This window comes from Capsella rubella, unplaced genomic scaffold, assembly GCF_000375325.1.
Source record: "Capsella rubella cultivar Monte Gargano unplaced genomic scaffold, Caprub1_0 scaffold_6, whole genome shotgun sequence".
NCBI lineage: Eukaryota > Viridiplantae > Streptophyta > Magnoliopsida > Brassicales > Brassicaceae > Capsella > Capsella rubella.
In genome coordinates this window covers 15,465,817-15,486,620 of record NW_006238918.1, presented here as the reverse complement: position 1 = coordinate 15,486,620, position 20,804 = coordinate 15,465,817, and the positions used below count along the sequence as shown (strand labels likewise).

Genomic DNA, 20,804 nt, shown 5'->3' with positions numbered 1-20,804 from the left:
AAGAACCGACCAAAAGAAAGAAGAATCAGAAAGTGAACCAAAGAGAGAGAGAGAGAGAGAGAGAGAGAGCGATGAACAGTATCTTCTCCATTGACGATTTCTCCGATCCTTTCTGGGAAACACCTCCGATTCCTCTTAATCCCGACTCAGCCAAGAACCCTACGTCGGCTGAAGTCAGCCAGAGTCAACCGGAATGGACTTTCGAGATGTTTCTCGAAGAGATTTCGATTTCTTCTTCCGCGGTGAGCTCTGAGCCACTTGGAAACAACAACGCCATCGTCGGTGTTTCTTCGGCTCAGTCTCTTCCTTCTGTTTCTGGACAGAATGATTTCGAGGACGATAGTCGATTTCGCGATCGCGATTCGGGGAATTGGGATTGTGCTGCTCCTCCTCCTCCTACGACGGTGGTTGTTGATTCTGATGATTACCGTCGTGTTCTCAAGAACAAGCTTGAGACTGAGTGCGCTACTGTTGTTGCTCTTAGGGTTTGTTTGCTAATCTTCTGTTACCCTCTTTTTTTAGTTTATTACGTGTGTAATTTGTGTGTTTGTTAATCTGAATCTCAAGCTTCTAATACTCGTTCTCTCCGTAGGTTGGGTCTGTCAAGCCTGAAGATTCGACTAGTTCTCCAGAAACTCAACTTCAACCAGCTCAATCCAATCCTCTAACTCAAGGTAAATTCCTTGTTATCTTTCTTATAGTTCTTGTGATCGAAGATTACATGTAGATTCGTGTCTCTGTTATGAACGTGTTCTGTGTTTGTTAATTCTAATGCCTAGTTAAGGAAATTGTGCTTTCGAAATGGGACATGGTAACCTTTGTTGTTGTTGGATGATGCGCCTAATTTTATTAGTCAAGTTTTAATCTTTTGTGACTTTCTAAACCACCAATAAGATTGGGATTGAGGTGGATTCTTGTGGCTAGCTCAAAATTTCTTTTGAACAGAAGCCCTTTTTATCTTTCAGATATCTCTTTGAGGCTTTCACATTGTAAGTTTAATGGTGGTAGGTTCTTTGGTGGCCCCAGGAAAAATTGGTGTTACTTCTTCCTTACCAGCTGAGCTGAAAAAATCTGGTGTACCAATGAAGCAAGTCACTAGTGGATCTTCAAGAGATTATTCTGATGATGATGACCTTGATGAAGAGAATGAAACCACTGGTTCCTTGAATCCAGAGGATGTAAAGAAATCTAGAAGGTAATGATTCTTTTTCTCCATAGTTCTTGTCGTTTAAAGCTTACCTTTACAGTGATACAGTTTTAGAGCCTTGTTCTTCCTTTAATATTTGTAGGATGCTCTCAAATCGAGAGTCAGCTAGGCGATCTAGAAGGAGAAAGCAGGAGCAAACAAGTGATCTCGAAACACAGGTTTTGCATCATATCCTCTCGACACCTTATTTTCTTTCTGTCAAATAATACTAATGAGTACTGATTTCTAATGTGGTAGGTTAATGACCTAAAGGGTGAACATTCATCTCTTCTAAAGCAACTGAGCAACATGAATCACAAGTATGATGAAGCTGCTGTTGGGAATAGAATACTAAAAGCTGACATTGAGACATTAAGAGCTAAGGTAAGAAGACTCCAACAGTCTTCCCCTCTCCTTTTTCTGAAGCACCCTTATATTTTGGGTATGATTATAGTAAATTTTCGTGTTATGTTAAGGTGAAAATGGCTGAAGAAACCGTAAAGAGAGTAACAGGAATGAATCCGATGCTTCTCGGGAGATCTAGTGGACATAACAACAACAGAATGCCAGTAACTGGTAACAACAGGATGGATTCTTCTAGCAATAATCCAGCTTTTCAACCACACTCAAACCTTAATCATATGTCAAATCCAAACGTCGGGATCCCAAACATTCTACCTCCAAGACTGGGAAACAATTTTGTTCCCCCTCCGTCCTTGAACTCCCAAGCCAACTTGCCGTTGCAGAGAATAAGAAATGGGCAAAATCACCATGTTGCTCCAAACGGCAACACTTACGGCTGGACTACTGAACCTCAGAACGATTCAGCATGGTAAGCTAAAACAGTGGCTCTTTTTTTCAAGACCATTGAACAATTTAAAAACATTTTTATACATATCAGATTCCTCTTTCCCCTTTTTCCGCTCATTTTACAGGCCGAAAAAATGCGTGGACTGATGAAACGAGAAGCGGATTTCACACTATTAATGCCTCTGCATTTGTAATTTGTAAGTGTTATAAGCTATGATCCATGAGAAAACATTTTGTGAAAAATACAGTCTCATGGCTTATATACAACAGTCATGTACTCATCATGTCTTATAACATTACTAAGATTCTTAATAAGAAAGAATCGTGTTTCTATTTATAGCTTAATAACAGAGTGGAGATCTGTTTTTATCCAATTAGAAAAAAAAGAGAAAAGAAAGGTCAAATCATATCCCACATGCCTTTTCTAAATTTCCTCCTGCCATTTAATTCCGACAACCTCGGCGATCTCCGTGGTAGATCGATCAAGCAACCACATTTGCTTTTTTGTTCAGAAAGACAAAAACAAAAAGAAACAGAGGAGAAAACGAGACGACGACGACGACGACAAACTAGTAAAAGAAATTAAAAAAAGGCGTCGTTCTTCCCTTATTTTCTCCTCCGTATCTCTCTTCCTCTGTATTTACGGTGTACGTTTGGTCGAAATGGGTTCCAGTAAACTGAAACGCGCCATTGGAGCCGTGAAAGATCAAACAAGCGTAGGATTAGCCAAAGTCGGAGGTCGAAGCAGCTCTTTAACGGAACTCGAAGTAGCCGTCGTGAAAGCTACGCGGCACGACGAACATCCAGCGGAGGAGAAATACATCAGAGAGATCTTAAGCCTAATGTCTTACTCACGTAATTATGTAAGCGCTTGTGTGGTAACTCTCGCGAGACGACTCAACAAGACCAAGAACTGGTCGGTTGCTCTCAAAACCTTGATTTTGATCCAAAGGCTGTTAACAGACGGCGATCGAGCCTACGAGCAAGAGATCTTCTTCGCAACAAGAAGAGGAACGAGATTGCTTAACATGTCTGATTTCAGAGACGCGAGTCTGTCTCATTCGTGGGATTACTCTGCTTTTGTTCGGACTTATGCTTTGTATTTGGACGAGCGGCTTGATTTCCGGATGCAAGGAAAGAAAGGGAAACACGGCGGTGATGGTGATTCCGGTGACGAAGATGATCGTCGAGAAACCTGTACCGATCTTCGGTCAAGAGCTATTGTTGTTAAGTCTAAACCCGTCACAGAGATGAAAACAGAGAAAATCTTCATTAGAGTACAACACTTACAACAGCTTCTTGATCGGTTCTTAGCTTGTCGTCCCACAGGTAATAATTGATTAACAACAACTACTTACAATTAGAAATGAGATCCAGGCCTCTCCATCATCATCTCTTTCCTTGAAATCCACGTATTTCCTACTTTGGACTTAGCTTGGTTAATAAGTTAGGTTTTTGCAACAGGTACTGCGAAGAACAACAGAGTGGTGATTGTGGCTTTGTATCCAATAGTAAAAGAGAGTTTTCAGATATACTATAACATCACTGAGATAATGGGAGTATTAATAGATCGATTCATGGAACTAGACATTCATGATTCGATCAAAGTCTATGATATCTTCTGTCGAGTTTCTAAACAATTCGACGAGTTAGATCCCTTTTACGGATGGTGTAAGAACATGGGAGTTGCAAGATCTTCAGAGTATCCAGAATTGGAAAAGATCACACAGAAGAAACTTGATCTCATGGACGAGTTTATAAAAGATAAATCAGCTTTAGCTGCACAAACAATAAAATCATCATCAAAAAAGTCTAACAAATCGGAGAAAAAAACAGAGGAAACAACCGAAACTCATGAAGATTTAAACTCCATTAAAGCTTTACCAGCACCGAAACACGAAGAAGAAGAGGAAGAAAACGAAGAAGAAAAAATGGAAACAAAGAGAGATTTTGAGGAAGTGGCTTCAAGACAAGACCAAGAGGGTAATTTGCTGGATTTAACGGATGAAGCAGGTGAAATGGCAGGTTCGATTGGTGATAGTTTGGCTTTAGCGTTGTTCGATGGAGCGGTTGCGACTGAAAGCGTGTCTGGACCAGGGTGGGAAGCGTTTAACGATGATTCGACAGATTGGGAGACTGCACTGGTGAAATCGGCAACAAGATTGTCAGGTCAAAAGAGTGAGCTTGGAGGAGGATTTGATAGTTTGTTGCTTGATGGAATGTATCAGTATGGCACGGTTAATGCTGCGGTTAAAGCATCTACAGCTTACGGAAGTAGTGGAAGTGCAAGTAGTGTGGCTTTTGGTTCTGCAGGAAGACCAGCAGGTAAAAACAGATTTATAACGACAAATCCTTTTTTCAATTTATCTTAGTTGAAAGAGTGAAATGGCACACATTATTTTTAGGTTAATGTGGTTTAACTGGATTGTTTTTGAACTAAAATGGTGATGCAGCCTCAATGTTAGCATTGCCAGCACCGCCACCAACAACCAACGGTAACAGAATCGGAAGTAAAAGTCCGGTAATGATGGACCCATTCGCGGCGTCGCTAGAGGTGGCTCCACCACCGTACGTGCAAATGAATGATATGGAGAAAAAACAAAGATTGTTAATGGAAGAACAAATAATGTGGGATCAATATAACAGAAATGGAAGACAAGGTCACATGAATTTTGGACAAAACCAACAACAACAACAACATTATCAACATCCATACTCCATGGGACCTTATTCTTACACACCTCGATATTGAAATTCTATAAACAAACAAAACAACAACAATTCACCATTGAAGAGCTTGAAGGAAAGGTATATATTTTTTTGGTTGTTCCTCTTAACATTGTAAACTCTCTTCTGATCCATTTTACTTTGTAAACTTGTAAGAGTTGAAGAAAGAAAAGAAACATAAATATGATGTGCCTTAATATCTTCTTTCATTATCTTCGGGTCTTTTTTATTTATGTTAACTATAATCATACGACTTTTAACAATCTAAAAATATTCTACAACAAAAATTATAAATGACAATGTCTAAACTGTAATATAGTTTTGAAATTGGTGAACAAAACCTATGAAACTATGTTATAAACCAAACTGATGAGTAAAACTGACGAAACATATGAAACCCCCCAATTTTCTAATGTTAACAAACATTTAAAGCCCCTCAATTTTGACTTCGTAAACTGAATTTTTTAATGCGAAACAAGTTTCAAGTCTCTCATTCTCTCTATATATATATGTCTATGCACTTTGTATCTTCACAGAAACATCAAGAGAAGCCAAAAGCAATGAAGCCTTCCATGAGCATCGTCGTCGTCGTCTTCTTTGTGACCTTCCAGGCCATCTCTGCTTTTAACCCTGAGGAAACTTGCATACGAAGAAACATCGACAGGTCGCAAGCTCCAAAGTCTTCACTAGAACCCAAGACGCCAATGTTCGACTCTCTTAGGGACACTTTTTGCAGAGACATGGCTCGTGCTGTCATGTTCTATGTGAGGATAACAGGAAAATTACCATCTCACTATGTGAAGGCCATGTGCAATGTGTTTGGAAATGATGAGAAGAAAGTGAAGGAGTATGTTATGGACAAGTGGTTGGGAGGTTCGAAGCTCGTGTCTAATTTATCTTGTCCTCTTCCTTGATATGTTCTGGGATTGGCATTCAAAAGTTAAGAAACCACTACTATGATTTTGTACTTTTAGAGTAATAGTCCAAATTAAAAGTTCTTAAGCAACTATAGTAACAAAATAGATGATTACAACTGAGAAATATATAGATTGGGCTCTAATACTGAATGTTTTGTCCAGCTTATTCTTTACAGAAAAGTCTACTGTACACACAAATACCCTGTTAACTATACATTTGCACAAATACTAAAGACAAGCCTGTTGGTTATTGTCAAATGAAAGCGTTTTTGTCTCGCTTTGTTGTTTCTCCTTTCTGCAACAACATTTAATCTGCAAATCTGCAGATGAAGAAAAATCAGTTTAAGGTAAGAGATTAAACAAAGGCAAAACTTTTCCAAGAGGTCTTTTGACTTTTATCTACCTCCTATAGGTGCTTCAGTCCTTGAGTCTCCTGACCATCAATAATTGGTCTAGATTCTATTCCTAGTTCTAGATGATACTTCTGACTCTAAACTATGAAGCTTTTTTGAATGAAGCTTTTAATATCTCATCTGGTATTGTCCATGAAAGCAAATGTCCAGCTGAATCACCACTCAGTAGTTGCTTCAGGTCGATTGTGAGATGTAAAGCAGTGACCGGTTTCTTATGAAATTTCAACTCCTTGTGTAGAAGCAACTTGTATTCTGGCACCTGATCCCCCAAATGTATCCCTCTTGTTCTGTTGCTAGCATTTTTGTTCTCCGCACTCAGCGGATCAGTACAATGTACCATCTGCCACACTCTAAGTACCCCGCTTTGATGACCAGTCACGTACCAGGTTGTTTCCAGCCAGTCAGAAAACGTTGAGCCTGTTATGGATACTATCAAATCTGACGGTAATTGTGAAGTGTTAACCACAGCAAGGCAATCGCCATTGATGCTCCAAACCGCAAGTAAAGTTCCAGCAGCAGTTATGATTTCTCCTGTAAGGTCATTTATGTAGATTGCTGAGATGGGAACCGAAAAATTCGGAAGCTGCCTTGAAAAACTTAAAGAACTGAGATCCCATATCACTACTGTACAGTCATCTGAACCACTTGCAATCATCATATAAGGTTGGCTTACACGTAGACAAGTGACCTTGGCTGTGTGTGCACATAGGGATTTCTCCAACTGTAAACGCCGTGAACCACGCAAGCCATCCTTGTTGACTCTCCACACAGAGACTACACCATCGTCTGCTCCAGTGACCACACTGCGCCCATCATGACTAAAACCTGCACACTGTATCTGGTTGCCTTCATGGAGATTTTCATGGGTGGATAAGAGCTTGTCCTGGTCATAGCTCATAAATCTCAAACTCATGTCTGGAAAACCCCATCTTATGTATTTCTTATAGCCTCTGGATTTCAGGAAACAGTTAGAGCCGGCAACAAGCAACCTCTCATTGAAAGTGATGATCTGGTTTATAGATGATGAGAATTTACGTATTTCACGAGGAACAAGATGCATCGAGTGTTTCAGAGGATGCGGTGGGAATTTTCTGTCTGTCCTTCTTTTAACATGAGGTTTCTGGAATAGTTGCTTTGGTGTTTGTCCAAAATGGTTAATCTGTGCTAGTATGGATGCCTTCATGGTAGGATCTGTAACTGCATCCACATCCACATTCCCCTCATAGGTGTAATGATAGAAAACATTTACAGCTTTTTCTGCAGCCTGAAAAAAAAAACCTCATGATTAGATATTTTGGAGCAAATTCTCTGTTGGCCACCAAACTGATAACAAATAGTGTACCATTCCTCTCTGTTTGTGCCCAAATATGAGATCTATCCAATGATGCAGATTCTCTGAAACATAATCGGACTCTAAAGCTTCTCTGTGCTTGCGGATGAATTCACGAACACTCCCTCTAGCCCAAGGAGGTAAAAATACGTTACTCACCTATAATAATACAGGGAACTTTCTCATGAAGGAAAACAGAGAATTTAATGTACATTCATCTATTAAAGCACCATGAGAACAACTAAGTTTACCTTTTCCCCTGACTGTTTTTCACCCAAATCAAGGTAAAATCTATTTTCTAAGAATTCAGGCATGTAGAAAAATTCAGGAATTAGTTCTTTCACATCTGATGTATTTCCTTTTCCAGCTGCACTTAGCCAAGTTTCTTTAATACTATTAAAAAGTCGATCAGCATGATCAAATTGACCACCCTGCAGCTTCTGATTTTCAGCACTGAATGGTGGTAGGCGAATAAGGTAAAACAAAACAATGCCAGCGCTTGAATAGTGAGAACCGTAATGAAATTTTGGAACCTCTGGATCATCCCAGCTCTCATATCTGAAATGAAAAGGAAAGCATGAGAAGCAGTTATTGAATATGATTGCAACATTAAAAAGGAAAAACTGTAGTATGGTGAAGACACACTAAACATAGTTCAGTAAACCTTTTCCTAAATTCTTCTTCTCCTTCAGACGTCTGGCAACCCATTGGTTTGTCAAGCTTGCGAAAATTCTTTGGATCTGACAAATCAAGACTCTCGCTATCATAATCTGCTAGGATCCACGGAAATACTGGATACTGTGTGAGATCACTGTATCCACGCCCTGCTAAGGTGTTGAGATGCATTAGGTATTGGAAATTGCTGATCTCCCCATTTTGCCATCTTTTCGTGAAAGACTTTGCCATTAATTTGAATAGACGGCTACCCTCTTTACTTTCCTGTTGCGCAGATCCTGATATGGTTGTATCGAGCCTGAAAAAAAAAACATAAGAGAATAACAACAACTTCATAGATTTAGGGAAGGCCTCATGGAGGAATAAGCTATATAGTGCTCAGCACTTTTGTTAGTGACTAGAGAAAAATGAGAAACAGAGAATATGCTCAGAGCGTCAAATTTAAAAGAAAAATAAAATGAGATGAATAGCAACAAGATGACATACATGCTGTTCCTTGGAAGATTCATGGCAAGGAGATTTCTGAATACTTCTTCCCTCTCTTTCTTGTGGAACACGAGGAGGTCATTACATCCATCCATGCTAAATATCTCAACAGCAACTGGACGCAGCTCGTAATCACGTTTTAAAATCTCATGAACACTATCTAGCTTCCACATACGCCAAGGATGTGGCAAGTTACCAGTCACACGCACTTTTTCCTTCCCCCAAGCCCCACCACCATATGCCCACGCTCTGCCCCCTACATTGCTGTTTTTCATAGTTGTACTCCATAATCTGCTAGACTTGGACTGTGATTCCAAGCTTCCGGTGAATTGTTTTGTTACACCTAGAGCCTGATCAATAATGGATAGCTCGTCTTCCCATTCCTTCTCACAGATACATCCATGATCATCAATGTAAAAATTCTCTATCACATATAGGCAGAGTTCTCCTATTAAGAAGATCCCATCATGTTTGTCCAAACCAACAACTCTCTCACAGTTATATCGGAACCTAATCTTTTCAAGATGTTCCAGATAAGGTCTGATCCAATACTCACCATCATCATTCAGGCCCTTCTCTGATTTTTCCTCCACAGCTCTGATTTCGTCCATTTTACCAGAAGATGACTTTATAGGAGATCCTGTCTCAGATATTGCATCTGTGTTTATGCTTATCGGAATAGATGCTGTACTACTAGACTTGCCACCAAAAGAAAGAGTATTCTGAAGATTTGCCTCACTTTTGCTACTAGCTCTACAATTATTCCATCCATTTCTAGCAGAAGGAACATCCTTATGGTCATCAGCTTCTTCGAAAAATGACTCGCTATAAAGTTCACTTAGCAGGAAAGCTTGCTCAGAATCCATATCAGAAATAACTAGGCCATCTTCATTTTTGGATTTGAATAGCTCAATTCCCCCAAGCTCCAACCCTTCTAGTAAATTATGGATGCTATCAATTTTCAGTTTACATCGTTCAAGCTTTTTCCGCATTCTATATGGGCCTTCAATAGGACAGAGTTGCCATTTATCTTCATAACCCTGTGAAATACGCAATGGGAATATACCACGTTCGTGTACAAGTTGTTGGAGATGAGTTTGCCACACACTCTCGGCATGAAGAACTGAAGCATATTTATTTTGTCGGACAACTCGAAGCTCAGTGGACATTGTATCATGTACTATTTCAAGTTCATATCTTCGCTCGTTTACCTGCTCCCAGTGTTTCTGGTCTAACTTTGACGTATCTCGTGATTTTCTCTCCATCTCTCTAGTGCGGCGACCATCCATGCCTTTCATTCTAACATCAGGAAATTTTTCCGAGCCAGCTATGTACTGTATCCACATAACTGCAGCACCCTGTTCGAGTACTTTATTTATAATTTGTTCAGAGTTCTCAAGCCACTTAGAGAATTCTGGAAGATTTTCAGTGAGCAATCTATCAAAACCCCCATGTAGTACATCGATTTTTTTTCCTCGGTGCGGCTTTCTGACAAGCAAATCTTCAAAGGCAGATTTTCGCTGAACCAGCAAATATTTGACAATATCAGAAGCCATATTTTGTACATCCTTTCTTTGGTCATGGAGTAGAGATATTAAATTCACACAAAGACAGCAATTCAAATCTCTATCAAGATTGCTAGGGCAAAATATAATATTCTTGTGTGCAACCAACAGTTGAAGAACTGCTGAGATATCAATTCCAGATTCCTCAACGCTTAAATTTGAAGATTTCCTCTTGTTATATTCAACAAGCAATCCCAGACGTGACAGTAAGTCCTCCTCTCCAATAAGTATCAAGAACGATGGTAGGAAACAATACAGTATTGCTCTATTTGTATTCTTCAGGACTGAGTGCACATAAGCATCGAGTTGCCTGGTTGTTCTTCCGATAGATAACAGACCCTTCCCTGAAGAAGTGGCTTGTTCAACCCTACCATCTTTGTTAGCCAATTGCAGGATCGATAACAAGAACTCAAGGGTTCTAAGGACTCCAGTTGGTTGAGGAAAACCTCCCATATAGACACGATCCACAATCATCCAGCAAAATGCATCCAAGTTTGCAGACCATTTTCTTTTGTCTAGTGTTTTGTTCTCCTCTTCATCATCACGCAATAGACGCCTTTCAAGATAGTTCATGACTCTGCTAAGGCATAAGCCTTGACATACTAGAACAGATTCAGGATTCACATATAAAGGAACCATTTCTAAAATGTTTTCCAAAGCCTGTACTGCTTTGATCTGCTCAGTCATTAAGTCAGCACATACCTCTGCCATAAAATCTAGCATGGCACTTGCTCCAGCAGAACACGGCCCACCACCATACCCAGACTCATCAGTTTCGAGGAGAACTTTTGGGCTAATGGTAAATATTGTATGGGCAGCAGGTGAGCCTGACGTGTGATCTATAGATGCATCAAATTCGCTAACTAAGATACGCGACGGAAGAGGAGTAGAACTTTTGGATTCATTATAGTTAGAACCTAGCCAGGATACAGCCGGAGATGGTGATGGAGTGAATGAAACGTCAAGACTCGATTTTTCGGATAAAAGGGGAGACTCAAACATCGAGAAAGATTCAGAACTCTGGGAATCTGTTGGCTGAACTTCACTTGAACTACCTTTTAGATGTAGAAATTCCATTTCACTGGAGGCTGATACAAGGCCAACATGATCATCATCTTGTTTCTTAACATATTCACGACATTGAAATGATTTTATTGAATCCCCTGGTACTGTTGTAAGAATGTTTTCCATCTTATCAATAGCCACATAATCTGAAGGTACCGGCATGACTTCAGAACTCACACTGGCCTGCTCTTGAGGGAAGATTCCAGCACTGATGGAGGTTTTTGTGGACTGGTCCTGGTGAGGAAATCTAGAGAAAGTGCTTTCGGAACTGCTATCATCTGCACCACTTATACTCTGCTCTTCTCCTTTCACTGAGAACTGTTTAGCCATCTTCACAGCACGTGAAGCCCTGCAACATGACCCAGCTTTTGGTGAAAATTTGCAAAACATCTTGCAGGTATTATCTAGGACCAATTGACATCCAGGAATAGATGATTAGTGAAAAAAATAGTGTCTCTATGCCATGACTCTTTAAAAGTGATGCGGAATAATAATTTGAATCCTGAATAACAGAAGCATGTACACATCTAATCAGTAATGGTACTAACAACATATATTTATGCAAAAGGCATGTGATGCATACCTGACACAGGAAAAGTAAAGGTCAGCACAATTATGGAGAAATTCTGCGTTTCTGCAAGCAGCTGAAAATTGAGGGCACATCTTCGCAAGATCAACCATGAAACGGATAATAGATGTTGCAGTAGCAGGAGCTGATGCTTCGCCACCCATCAACCGTGCGGCATATGTTTTATGCATTAAAGCTTCCCCTTGAAGGTCTCCAGTCATATCTTCATTTCCCTCAACAAGCTCATCTACAAGGCTAGCCCTCACCTGTGAAAGGTTTCCAGACTGGTAGGCAAGCATTGATTGCATGATCACTCTGTCAAAAGTAGATTTAGCCATGGAAACCACTGAATCCAACAGCTCTATAAACTTCAACTCCACATGGCTTCCATCATTTGGCATTAGTTCATGAAAGTCTAACATCCGGACCTCTGGTAGTCGTGGATAAACAGGTTTTCCAAAAATCAAGCAGAACAAAATGTAATATATATCTGGAGAATCGTAGAAGCTTTGAAGTACCCGTATAAGCCTCGGATAACCTCCATTGAAAAAATAAATTAGAGAATAGCTTAGGGAAGAAGTGAGACAAACACCAAGAAGGGTCATGATCCATCTCATACTACTAGGATGCACAACTTCATCAAGGAAGTACGTTAATAATTTTGATGAGACTATCTTATGCCACTGCTCCAGCAGTTCTTCTGCTTTTATGGTTACTTGGAGATCAATAAGCATTTCCAAAAGCAAATTTCTCACGATTACATGCTTTCCCATTGACTCGCGCGCTGATGAGTTTTGTGATTTAATTTCAGGTGGATTAAATGTCATAATCACAAACCTAACCACATTTTCAAGCTCAGAAGAAAGGAACCCATCTTCTAAGATGCATCCAAGAAGAACAACTAATTTTTCTAGGACAACAATTTCCACATCCCCTCGTTGAAGTGTTACCAACAAATGTTCCACCAGATTGATTTGACGCAGAATTGTAAGATTGTGACTCCTGTACCAGCGCACTGAGACGATGTTCTCCAGAAACCCAAGTAAGGTGATCTGGATGGAAACAGGGGATGTCACCCAGAGGGTCCAATCCAGGAGGACATGTTCCACCATATCTGCATTGGATAAGACAATGCATTTTGAAGTTTTAACGGGACTATTTCCCATTTCAAGCTCAGATAAGTGACTAAAAGAGTCTTTGGACTCTGAAATATCATCCGCATCTCCATCTCCATGAGATCTAACTGAAGAATGTTCAGATTGTGAAATTGACAGACTAAGATCCTCATAGTTGTTTTCAGGTGTAATCAATGTAGGTGGCATGCTAATAGTACTTTTTCCCGTCTCCAACTTCGTTGGCTCTGAAAAAAAAGCTTCACAAGCAGTAATTTGGAACAATATCTCCAAACATTTCATGTCAAATAGCGCCATCTTGGGACGCAAAAACAGAGCTAGTAAATGATAGCCCCTGTATGTTTCCATATCCTTTACATTCTGAGAATTCTGATGAAGCGCACATGCAAGCAGTGAAAGAGACATATATACCATATCTCTAGATTCGGAAGCCTCAACAAGTGCAAGTACAACAGCCATTCCTCCCACAGAGCGGATAGTACCGCCAATCATATTTTGTCTGCAGATACACACATTTCCCACTAGGTGCCCGAAACGTGGTATACCTATATTATTGAGAAACGTAGAATGAAACAAAGGTGAAAATAAAACGGACAATATGAAATCATATGGGATCGTTGTATACCTCCAATAAGAGAAGCAGCAGCAGAAAGTGGGTCAACCAGATTGAGGAGGGAAAAATTGCCACTCATGCGCATGAACTCTGAGCATGTTCCATCAAATGCAAAAATAAGTTTCTTACCAGGTAACTGAACTGAAAGATTCCCTAACATCTTAAGATCCCATACAATCCCACTACCATCTGCCTTCGAATTGCCTTGTCTATTACTGTCGTCAAATTTTTGGATACTAGACGATGACGACATGTCAGAGTTCAGTAAGTCAAGGATAGCCATGCTGCCTCCACCACAGGCCTGATTAGGGACGAAACCTAAGAGATGTGCATCCTGAAATAGACCTTTATATCCTCTACCAAGAATGTACATGAAACCAATGCAGCCTGATGTGAGAACCTCCTCAAATAGATAACATGAGCGTATTTTCCATGTCAAATCGCTAACCCTGGCACAAGTAGCTGGCGTTCCAATTATCACTTGCAAAGACTTCCCAACAGGTGAAGGAGAATACCCCAATTTTCCCATGTGCCTTAGTTTTCCATCAATATAAACACAAGCAACGCTCGCCTGAAAGAGTCCAGCAAGAGCATTCGGCTTACTATGGACAACAACAAGGTGATGCCACTTGCCCTTCTCAGTTTCTAATCCGGAAAATGACAAAGAGTTTGAATTGCTAGTGGCAAGGGTCAAAATGCCATCCTCCTGAAAGTAAAGTTCTGCATAGGATTGACTTTCATCACTTATGGCACAAACAGAAAATATCCGCAAAACATTTTGTTCACTTTGCTGCCCACTCAAAATGTGTGTCTTTGATGAACCACCAGCTTTATAGACTTCTGATTCTTTTCCTTCCGTTGACAAAAAATTACAAAACTGGAACCAACAAACAAATGAATAACCAGCAGAGGGAGGCCAAGATCTTTCTCCCAGGGACACATGAACAGAAGCATGCCCAGTTTTGCTCATGTCCATTTCTACAAAAGGGGCCAGGGAAACATCCTCCAAACGTGTGCCTTCCATGAGAATTAGTTTTTCCAGCATACCAACTAGTGAGTGGCCCGATTTCATAACCCTCATTTGCATAACATATCTACACAGCATTTTGAGCTCGGATGGAGACAATCTGCACCAAAATAAGACTGTATATTATGAGTAAGATCTGCCCATCCAATTAAACGTAGTCACCCTAAGACTATGTATTAGATTCTTTAGCTGTGGTCAACTACCTGTACGATCCAAGAACTTCAACAATCTTTAAAACATGAGAAATAAATGGAGATGAACCCGGTAGAAAGGGGTGGATAATCTCTAGCAGGATTTCTATGCAACCTGCTCAATTATAATTCATTAAGATAGGAAAGGCGACAAGAGTGAAGAAGAGAATAAACAACAATGATAAGATTTTAAAGTTGACTTAGCCAATAAATGATCCCAAGGGGAACCTTAGGACAGAAAAAGTTCTTACCAGCTGACGTGAGGTTTTCCAGGTTGAATGGGCTGGCACGTGCAAGCGTTTCTAGAAAATTCAGAAACTCCAACTGCAATTTTGGAGTAAAAAGCAACAGTGAACGGATCAGAACTCTGAAAGCACCTGCATTATAGATCCTCTGCTTGTCAGGATTAAATTGGCCAGATGGGGTTTTTACAAGAAAGCTTGCTTTTTCACTTTCTCCCATCTCAGCTGAGGCCATAGATTCTGATGTCAAAAACGGTGGAAGCACAACTTCAAGTGCAAGTTCTAACAACAGGTGTATCACCTGTCTTTCCAGATCAACACACAACAAACCAGACTCCACCACAAGATCATAAAATATCTGAGATGTAATGATACTGTGCAGTTTCATCCTGTTGATAGAATTCTCACAGGCTGCAGTTGTCATGAGACGCAATAAATATCTGAACAATTTGATGTAAACCCATAAAAGAGACTCATCCCTACACTCTTCTTCCCCTTGGAACGTATGAAGGGTGGTCAACAGAAGAGAAAAACCAGTGGCTTCACCAAAGACTCTCTGAGCAGAGCTATTAACTCCAAAAATACGCCACAGAGCACCCATGGTATCACATCTAGCTTCATAGTGAAGCTTGTATTGATGCCCAGATATTCCAGTGACCATTCCACTCTTCAACACATCGATAACAGCTTCTAACTCTTCATGATGGACCTGGTTGGACGGTAAGATACGAGTTACCCGTTAAAAAAAAAAAAAAAAAAATGAAGGATTTCTGATACCTATGCTACAGAGCCTCAATAGGCATAATCTACTGAATAAACTAATCGAATTTGACATTTGATCCGAGAAACAAGAAGACACTGTAAAATATCAATAATTAATATACATATTCCTTTGATGTAGACTTACCTGATCAATGTCTTCTGTGATTAAACATGACAAAATCCTCAAAACACCGGTACGATGTTCATCAGAGATCAAGAATGGAAGAATGACAGTTACACTGTTGGCAGAACGAAATGCTACCTGATTAGCTTCAGATTTCTTTAGTAAAGATATCATACAATCCCAACCAACAGTTATAGTACTGTCAACTTCAAAAATAGGTGACTTTCCTGAGGCAGATTCAATCAGCTTTGGTGATGAAATGATGGCATCCTTACTATCTAGATGTTGTTTGAAGCTAGGTGAGCTAGGTACCCGATCCAAATGATTAGAAACTCCACTATGCTGATCTGGACCCATGAGAAGTTTGTGCTGCTTCAGATCATCTTGTAAGACTTCCAAAACACCAACTTCACCTAGGACTTTCTTGTACTGTAGATCGAAAGATGTGAGCTTTACAAAGAAAGAGAGTATGGTATGCTTCAACTCAGAATTGATTGGCTGTTGCAACAAGAAACAAAGTGACAATAGTTCTTGCTCCGGAACACAATTTACAACTGTGACAGCATATTCAAGAATTTTGAGGATTAACTCTTGCAGTGAGGAAGGAAAACCACCCATGTTCAGCACGAGAAGTGGAACAGTTCTTAATTCTTGGCACATTCTATAGTTTTCCATATGGCTTGTGAATATCTTGAACATTCGGTTTGACACTTCAGCCTGAAGATCCTTGTTCTCTGCTTTCAGAAAGATGTCTTGCAACATTTGGACAGCTTCAAGGTCTTTAACTTTACCATGTCCCTGTTCCCATGTCTCGTCGTACAGATTTTTAGCAGTGGGATTTGTGTGGGACAATAGTGAATTACTTGCTCCAGGTGACTCAATGGGACCTGTCTGAGCCAAGGTGACAAGAACATCAAGCAATCTGGACAGTGAAGGGGAGAAATATTGTGAAGCCCGGTCATAATTTTGACTACTATTCAACGAAAGAGGTGCCTGATTTTCAGAGTCATCGGAACCGCTATTTTTGTGTTGAGATGAATGATTGAACGAAAAAACCGTATCTTTTGGCATAGAAGATAGAATCAGGGCAAACTGTACAAGGAAATGGTAACCATGTGCATTTTGTATGTCCTCTTTGAGCCTAACCCCACCAGTTTCTACATTAGTTGAATTTGATTAAGATTAGCAACCATAATCAGAGGAGTTAGCAAATCCAAACGTAAAAAGGTGACTGCCCAATATCACTTTACTACATTTTCCACTACAATTGACATATTTTGAGTTCTTATGTACTTTTCTAAGCCAAATTACCAGGTCTGTACGATAGTTCCACACATTCAAGTAACAAATCCACAATGCCCATTGTATAAGATGAGTCCCCACAATCCGGATCAAAATCTTTGACAGCCACTAAGAGAATTTTTATCTGCAGAAGAACTCAGCGGAAAAAAGGTCAGAAGAATTTGAAACAGGGCAAGCAGTCATACCACTAACTTGTGCCAGAAAAAAAAAAAATCTATATGAAAAAGCACCTTTCATATCTAGCAGTAACAAATTATTGGTTCATACTTCTTACCCACTTAACGGAATCCAAATAGTTGTACTTAGTTACAAGATCTATCTGAGGCAGTTTTTTTAGTGATCTAGTTTCTTAAAAAAGATCTCAAGTTCACAAACCAAGGACAAGTATTCAAACAAACTCCTTAGTTCAAGAAAAGGAATATTGTTTAATACCAGATTGCAGCTATTATAGCAATCTGACAACAAGAGTATATGGGCAGTCGGGCACAAAACCAATAGTTATCATTAGCTTTTGATATTCTTCTAGTGAAATTAACATAAGTATCCTAATAACCATTTGGGAGACCTAAGATAAGTTTAAAAATAAGCATGAAACTCACGAGAATTGATATTCCACAGTGAGGCTTTCTACAGAATCCAACGGCATACCAGTTGGTGTTTGCGTATGTAGCTTGCTGTGCTACCATTGTCATTTACAAGAAGATTCCCAAGAATCTGAAAGTGACACGAAGGGGAATCACAAATGGAACTGTAAGCATCGCAACATTCACATAAGTTTTAGTTGCAAAACACATTGCTCATTGCTCAATTTGTAGAACAGGTCAAATTACCTTCATTGCGTGTCTGTGAAGCTGTATGTTATGTAATGAAACTAGGCCTTCTTTATATTGAGAGAGAGACACGAGAGAACCATTGGCAACAATTTTGAAAAGCAGCTGAAGGGAGTCATCTTCAATCAAACTCTGTGCAGCAGAAGGATGGTTTGCCAATGCTTTCATGATATGGACAATATTCCCCTCCACCTGCAAGAATGAGGATGCATGAAAGTCTCAACAGATAGGCATTGCAAAGTGTACACTTTGACCAGCATGAAACAGCTACATTTTAGAAACATATGTTATGCATGACTCTGACTAGGACCATTTAACAGAACCTCAAGTGTCTAGCTTGGAGAATACTACATCTGCCATCTTTACCTTTTCTTCAGCGTTAACAGTTTTTTCACCTTCACTGGCTACACTATGTGTCAGAAGCGCATTGAGTATGTGTATTAGACAACTTAATATCCCAGAATCCAATAGAGATTGTTTATCGAAAGGCTGAAAAGAGAACATATAACAGGTTGAGCATATAAACCAATACAGTATTTAATATAGAAGCCATCAAAGAGCCAGCACCCTGAAAATTTTCTACTGCGTCCAAAAATCATGTGAGAATAAATACCATCTAGCTATCAGATATTCAATCTCAATAAAAAAATAAAAAAAAAGAAGAAAAAAATTGGTATAAAGTTAAAACTTATAGCTGAGTAAGGGAAAAACTAAAAGGCATGTTAAACTCAAAAAGGTACCCCATATGCAAGGACTTCAACAGCAGTTAAAAGGTTTGCACCATGACTTAAACCCTCCTGCAAGGAAAAAAAAATAAAAAAATCATGATTAACAGAGAAGCGAAGGTGACATGTCCTGTTTCACTGTAATCAGAAGGAAAGGCAAACCTTGGTGTCTTCCGAAAAAATCCTTATTATTTTCTCTACATCCAATGATCTTGTCTTGCTGCTAATCTTTAATTTTTCAACATCTGTCACAAATGCTCTCCCAATGACGAAAGAAAATATATGTGTTTCTACTAAACTGCAATTGAAATAAAATTCTCAATATGGTTGATATGCTCATATCTGATATCTGAGCAGGGAAATAGAGTCCAGAAGACCCTCTAGGAAGAATAACGTTCAAGATAGGAAATGTGTGATCCCTTTAAAAAATCCTTAATCATGTGGAGACTATGAGACATTAATTTCCTAGTTGACTTGCAAAATTATCTCTTGGAGAAAAATGAAACTAGGTGAATATGATTCCATACAAATAGAAAAGAGAGATTTAGAAATGGCTTACATGGTAACTAACTGATCTACATTAGCATGCTGCTTCACTAGTATACAAAACGTATTGACACTCAGATCCAGGGCGGCTTCTTTCTCCTGCTGTGACATATATGAGTGATTAGAAGTAGTGAATTCCAGTTGTTTTTTAAGTGATTGAGTGATTGTACATAACATGAAGGTAACATCTATGAACAAATGATAAAATCACGCATACACAAACCTGTTCGGAGCTTGATGAACGGAACTCTTCCCAGTATCTTTTGAAGTCCAGTTCCAACTTACGTTTGTCTCGGCTTTTCAAGGAGTAAAGAAGAGAATCACTGATTACTTACTTATGCCAAACATTGATCAGCCAAAGTGCTCATAATAAATTGTCTTCACAAAACAAATAACTCTTCATACGAAATCAAAAAGACACACCAAAAAGAAGGTAGCAATCAAACCTATATTTAAAGACACAAGTAACATACCTTGTAGGAGATAATGAATTGAAGTCATGTTGAGCAGAGACAACGTTAATAGAGGAAGGGGAAGCTGATGAGGACGGCGAGAGAGCAGGGGGGTCACTGACAGTGCTGGCTTCTTCAACGATTAACTCGGCGGTTGATTCAGCTACTCCAACCTTACCCTTTAAGTCCTTAAGCAATGTTCCCCATTTCATGGCTCCACAGTTTCGATTCCAATCAGATTCATCCGATGATCAATCCTGACTCGGTCCGACACGACCCTGATCCGATTGGGTTATCAGAAATCAACCCGATTCCTCGATTAATCAACAACGAAACGTAATCGATAAATACGAACAACAACCCAGAAATCAAAACTCTGTAAGCTGGTGCAATATGCAAGGAGAAGGCGAAGATTCGAGATTAACGGAGGAGAAATATCAATCGAATGGGTCGGTTTGATCAATGTCTTCGCAAATTAGAAGTTTGAGATGTGTTCATCGTCGTCTTCGTATCTCCGCGCCTTGTTTCTCGGCTTCAAACATATAGTCAAAAGTCATCACCTCACTTTCTCCCTCACTAACGCTATTTGCTTTATTTAATTTCCCTAATAATAGATTATTCATTTAAACGCAAGATTAATTAAGCTCCTAATTGATTATAATTATTATGGCCCCTGAAATGTTTCTATTTTCATATTCGTACCCCGTTATTCTCTTATAATCATTTTGGTCCATCTAGATGTAAACAAGGGAAGCTAAAAACAGTTTTGGCGATCATCCCAAAAACTTTATCTGCGACCGCGAGAGGCGAGAGCTCCTTCAACATAATGGTCATGAGCCATGAGGGGACAATTTTATGAGGACTCTTGTGTTGATTATTGACTTATTCACCTTATGGATCTAAATATCGTTATATGTGGTATAGTGCAAATAGATCTACATATTATGTTGTTATTTTGAATTTCACTATATCATATTCATCCATCTAAATAGATCACAAAAAAACTTGTGATCATATTAAAATATCTTCATCTTATTTCACCTAAACGATTTCCTGATAAAGTAAATGCCAATACAAAATGATCATTAAGATATAAGACTAGACTATTGCAAATG

General features: G+C 39.4%; 4 protein-coding genes across 5 annotated transcripts; 3 read left to right on the top strand and 1 right to left on the bottom strand.

The window, feature by feature from the left end:
- Positions 1 to 15: 15 nt before the first annotated feature.
- On the top strand, positions 16 to 2,333 carry LOC17883525 (basic leucine zipper 10). Of its 2 annotated transcripts, none has more exons than XM_023780085.1 (7): positions 16 to 485; positions 593 to 674; positions 1,027 to 1,195; positions 1,290 to 1,365; positions 1,445 to 1,570; positions 1,663 to 2,018; positions 2,122 to 2,333. In XM_023780085.1, exons 1-7 carry the CDS (start codon positions 72 to 74, stop codon positions 2,141 to 2,143), a joined length of 1,245 nt encoding a protein of 414 aa, XP_023635853.1. In that variant the 5' UTR covers positions 16 to 71; the 3' UTR covers positions 2,144 to 2,333. The 2 variants fall into 2 exon arrangements, with proteins under 2 accessions (XP_023635853.1, XP_006286506.1); XM_006286444.2 differs by having other exon boundaries at positions 17 to 485; positions 1,009 to 1,195.
- Positions 2,334 to 2,519: 186 nt separating this feature from the next.
- On the top strand, positions 2,520 to 4,918 carry LOC17881251 (putative clathrin assembly protein At4g02650). Its single transcript, XM_006286706.2, has 3 exons — positions 2,520 to 3,325; positions 3,461 to 4,321; positions 4,450 to 4,918. The coding sequence occupies exons 1-3, from the start codon at positions 2,659 to 2,661 to the stop codon at positions 4,746 to 4,748; spliced, it is 1,827 nt and encodes a 608-aa protein (XP_006286768.1). The 5' UTR covers positions 2,520 to 2,658; the 3' UTR covers positions 4,749 to 4,918.
- A 314-nt stretch (positions 4,919 to 5,232) lies between these two features.
- LOC17883581 lies at positions 5,233 to 5,637 on the top strand. Its single transcript, XM_006289796.2, has one exon. It carries the CDS (start codon positions 5,233 to 5,235, stop codon positions 5,635 to 5,637), a length of 405 nt encoding a protein of 134 aa, XP_006289858.2.
- A 62-nt stretch (positions 5,638 to 5,699) lies between these two features.
- LOC17882009 (BEACH domain-containing protein A2) lies at positions 5,700 to 20,199 on the bottom strand. Its single transcript, XM_023780084.1, has 20 exons — positions 19,711 to 20,199; positions 19,461 to 19,533; positions 19,251 to 19,339; positions 18,854 to 18,989; positions 18,707 to 18,763; positions 18,333 to 18,455; positions 17,967 to 18,158; positions 17,785 to 17,850; positions 17,146 to 17,260; positions 15,856 to 16,991; positions 14,958 to 15,657; positions 14,719 to 14,821; positions 13,501 to 14,615; positions 11,758 to 13,420; positions 8,545 to 11,523; positions 8,048 to 8,356; positions 7,635 to 7,941; positions 7,396 to 7,542; positions 6,044 to 7,317; positions 5,700 to 5,960 (listed from the first exon to the last, which is right to left on the bottom strand). Exons 1-19 carry the CDS (start codon positions 19,899 to 19,901, stop codon positions 6,136 to 6,138), a joined length of 10,683 nt encoding a protein of 3,560 aa, XP_023635852.1. The 5' UTR covers positions 19,902 to 20,199; the 3' UTR covers positions 5,700 to 5,960; positions 6,044 to 6,135.
- Between the last annotated feature and the right edge of the window lie 605 nt (positions 20,200 to 20,804).

What these genes read in the sequence shown, in the direction of transcription:
- LOC17883525 (XM_006286444.2), top strand. Translation starts at nt 72, where the DNA reads ATGAACAGTATCTTCTCCATTGACGATTTCTCCGATCCTTTCTGGGAA. An exon ending in CTACTGTTGTTGCTCTTAGG is followed by an intron (nt 486 to 592) that starts GTTTGTTTGCTA and finishes TTCTCTCCGTAG; the next exon opens with GTTGGGTCTGTCAAGCCTGA. An exon ending in TTGAGACATTAAGAGCTAAG is followed by an intron (nt 1,571 to 1,662) that starts GTAAGAAGACTC and finishes TGTTATGTTAAG; the next exon opens with GTGAAAATGGCTGAAGAAAC.
- LOC17881251 (XM_006286706.2), top strand. Translation starts at nt 2,659, where the DNA reads ATGGGTTCCAGTAAACTGAAACGCGCCATTGGAGCCGTGAAAGATCAA. An exon ending in CTTAGCTTGTCGTCCCACAG is followed by an intron (nt 3,326 to 3,460) that starts GTAATAATTGAT and finishes TTTTTGCAACAG; the next exon opens with GTACTGCGAAGAACAACAGA. An exon ending in TTCTGCAGGAAGACCAGCAG is followed by an intron (nt 4,322 to 4,449) that starts GTAAAAACAGAT and finishes ATGGTGATGCAG; the next exon opens with CCTCAATGTTAGCATTGCCA.
- LOC17883581 (XM_006289796.2), top strand. Translation starts at nt 5,233, where the DNA reads ATGTCTATGCACTTTGTATCTTCACAGAAACATCAAGAGAAGCCAAAA.
- LOC17882009 (XM_023780084.1), bottom strand. Translation starts at nt 19,901, where the DNA reads ATGAAATGGGGAACATTGCTTAAGGACTTAAAGGGTAAGGTTGGAGTA. An exon ending in GTTCATCAAGCTCCGAACAG is followed by an intron (nt 19,340 to 19,460) that starts GTTTGTGTATGC and finishes TATATGTCACAG; the next exon opens with CAGGAGAAAGAAGCCGCCCT. An exon ending in GGAAAACCTCACGTCAGCTG is followed by an intron (nt 14,822 to 14,957) that starts GTAAGAACTTTT and finishes ATAATTGAGCAG; the next exon opens with GTTGCATAGAAATCCTGCTA.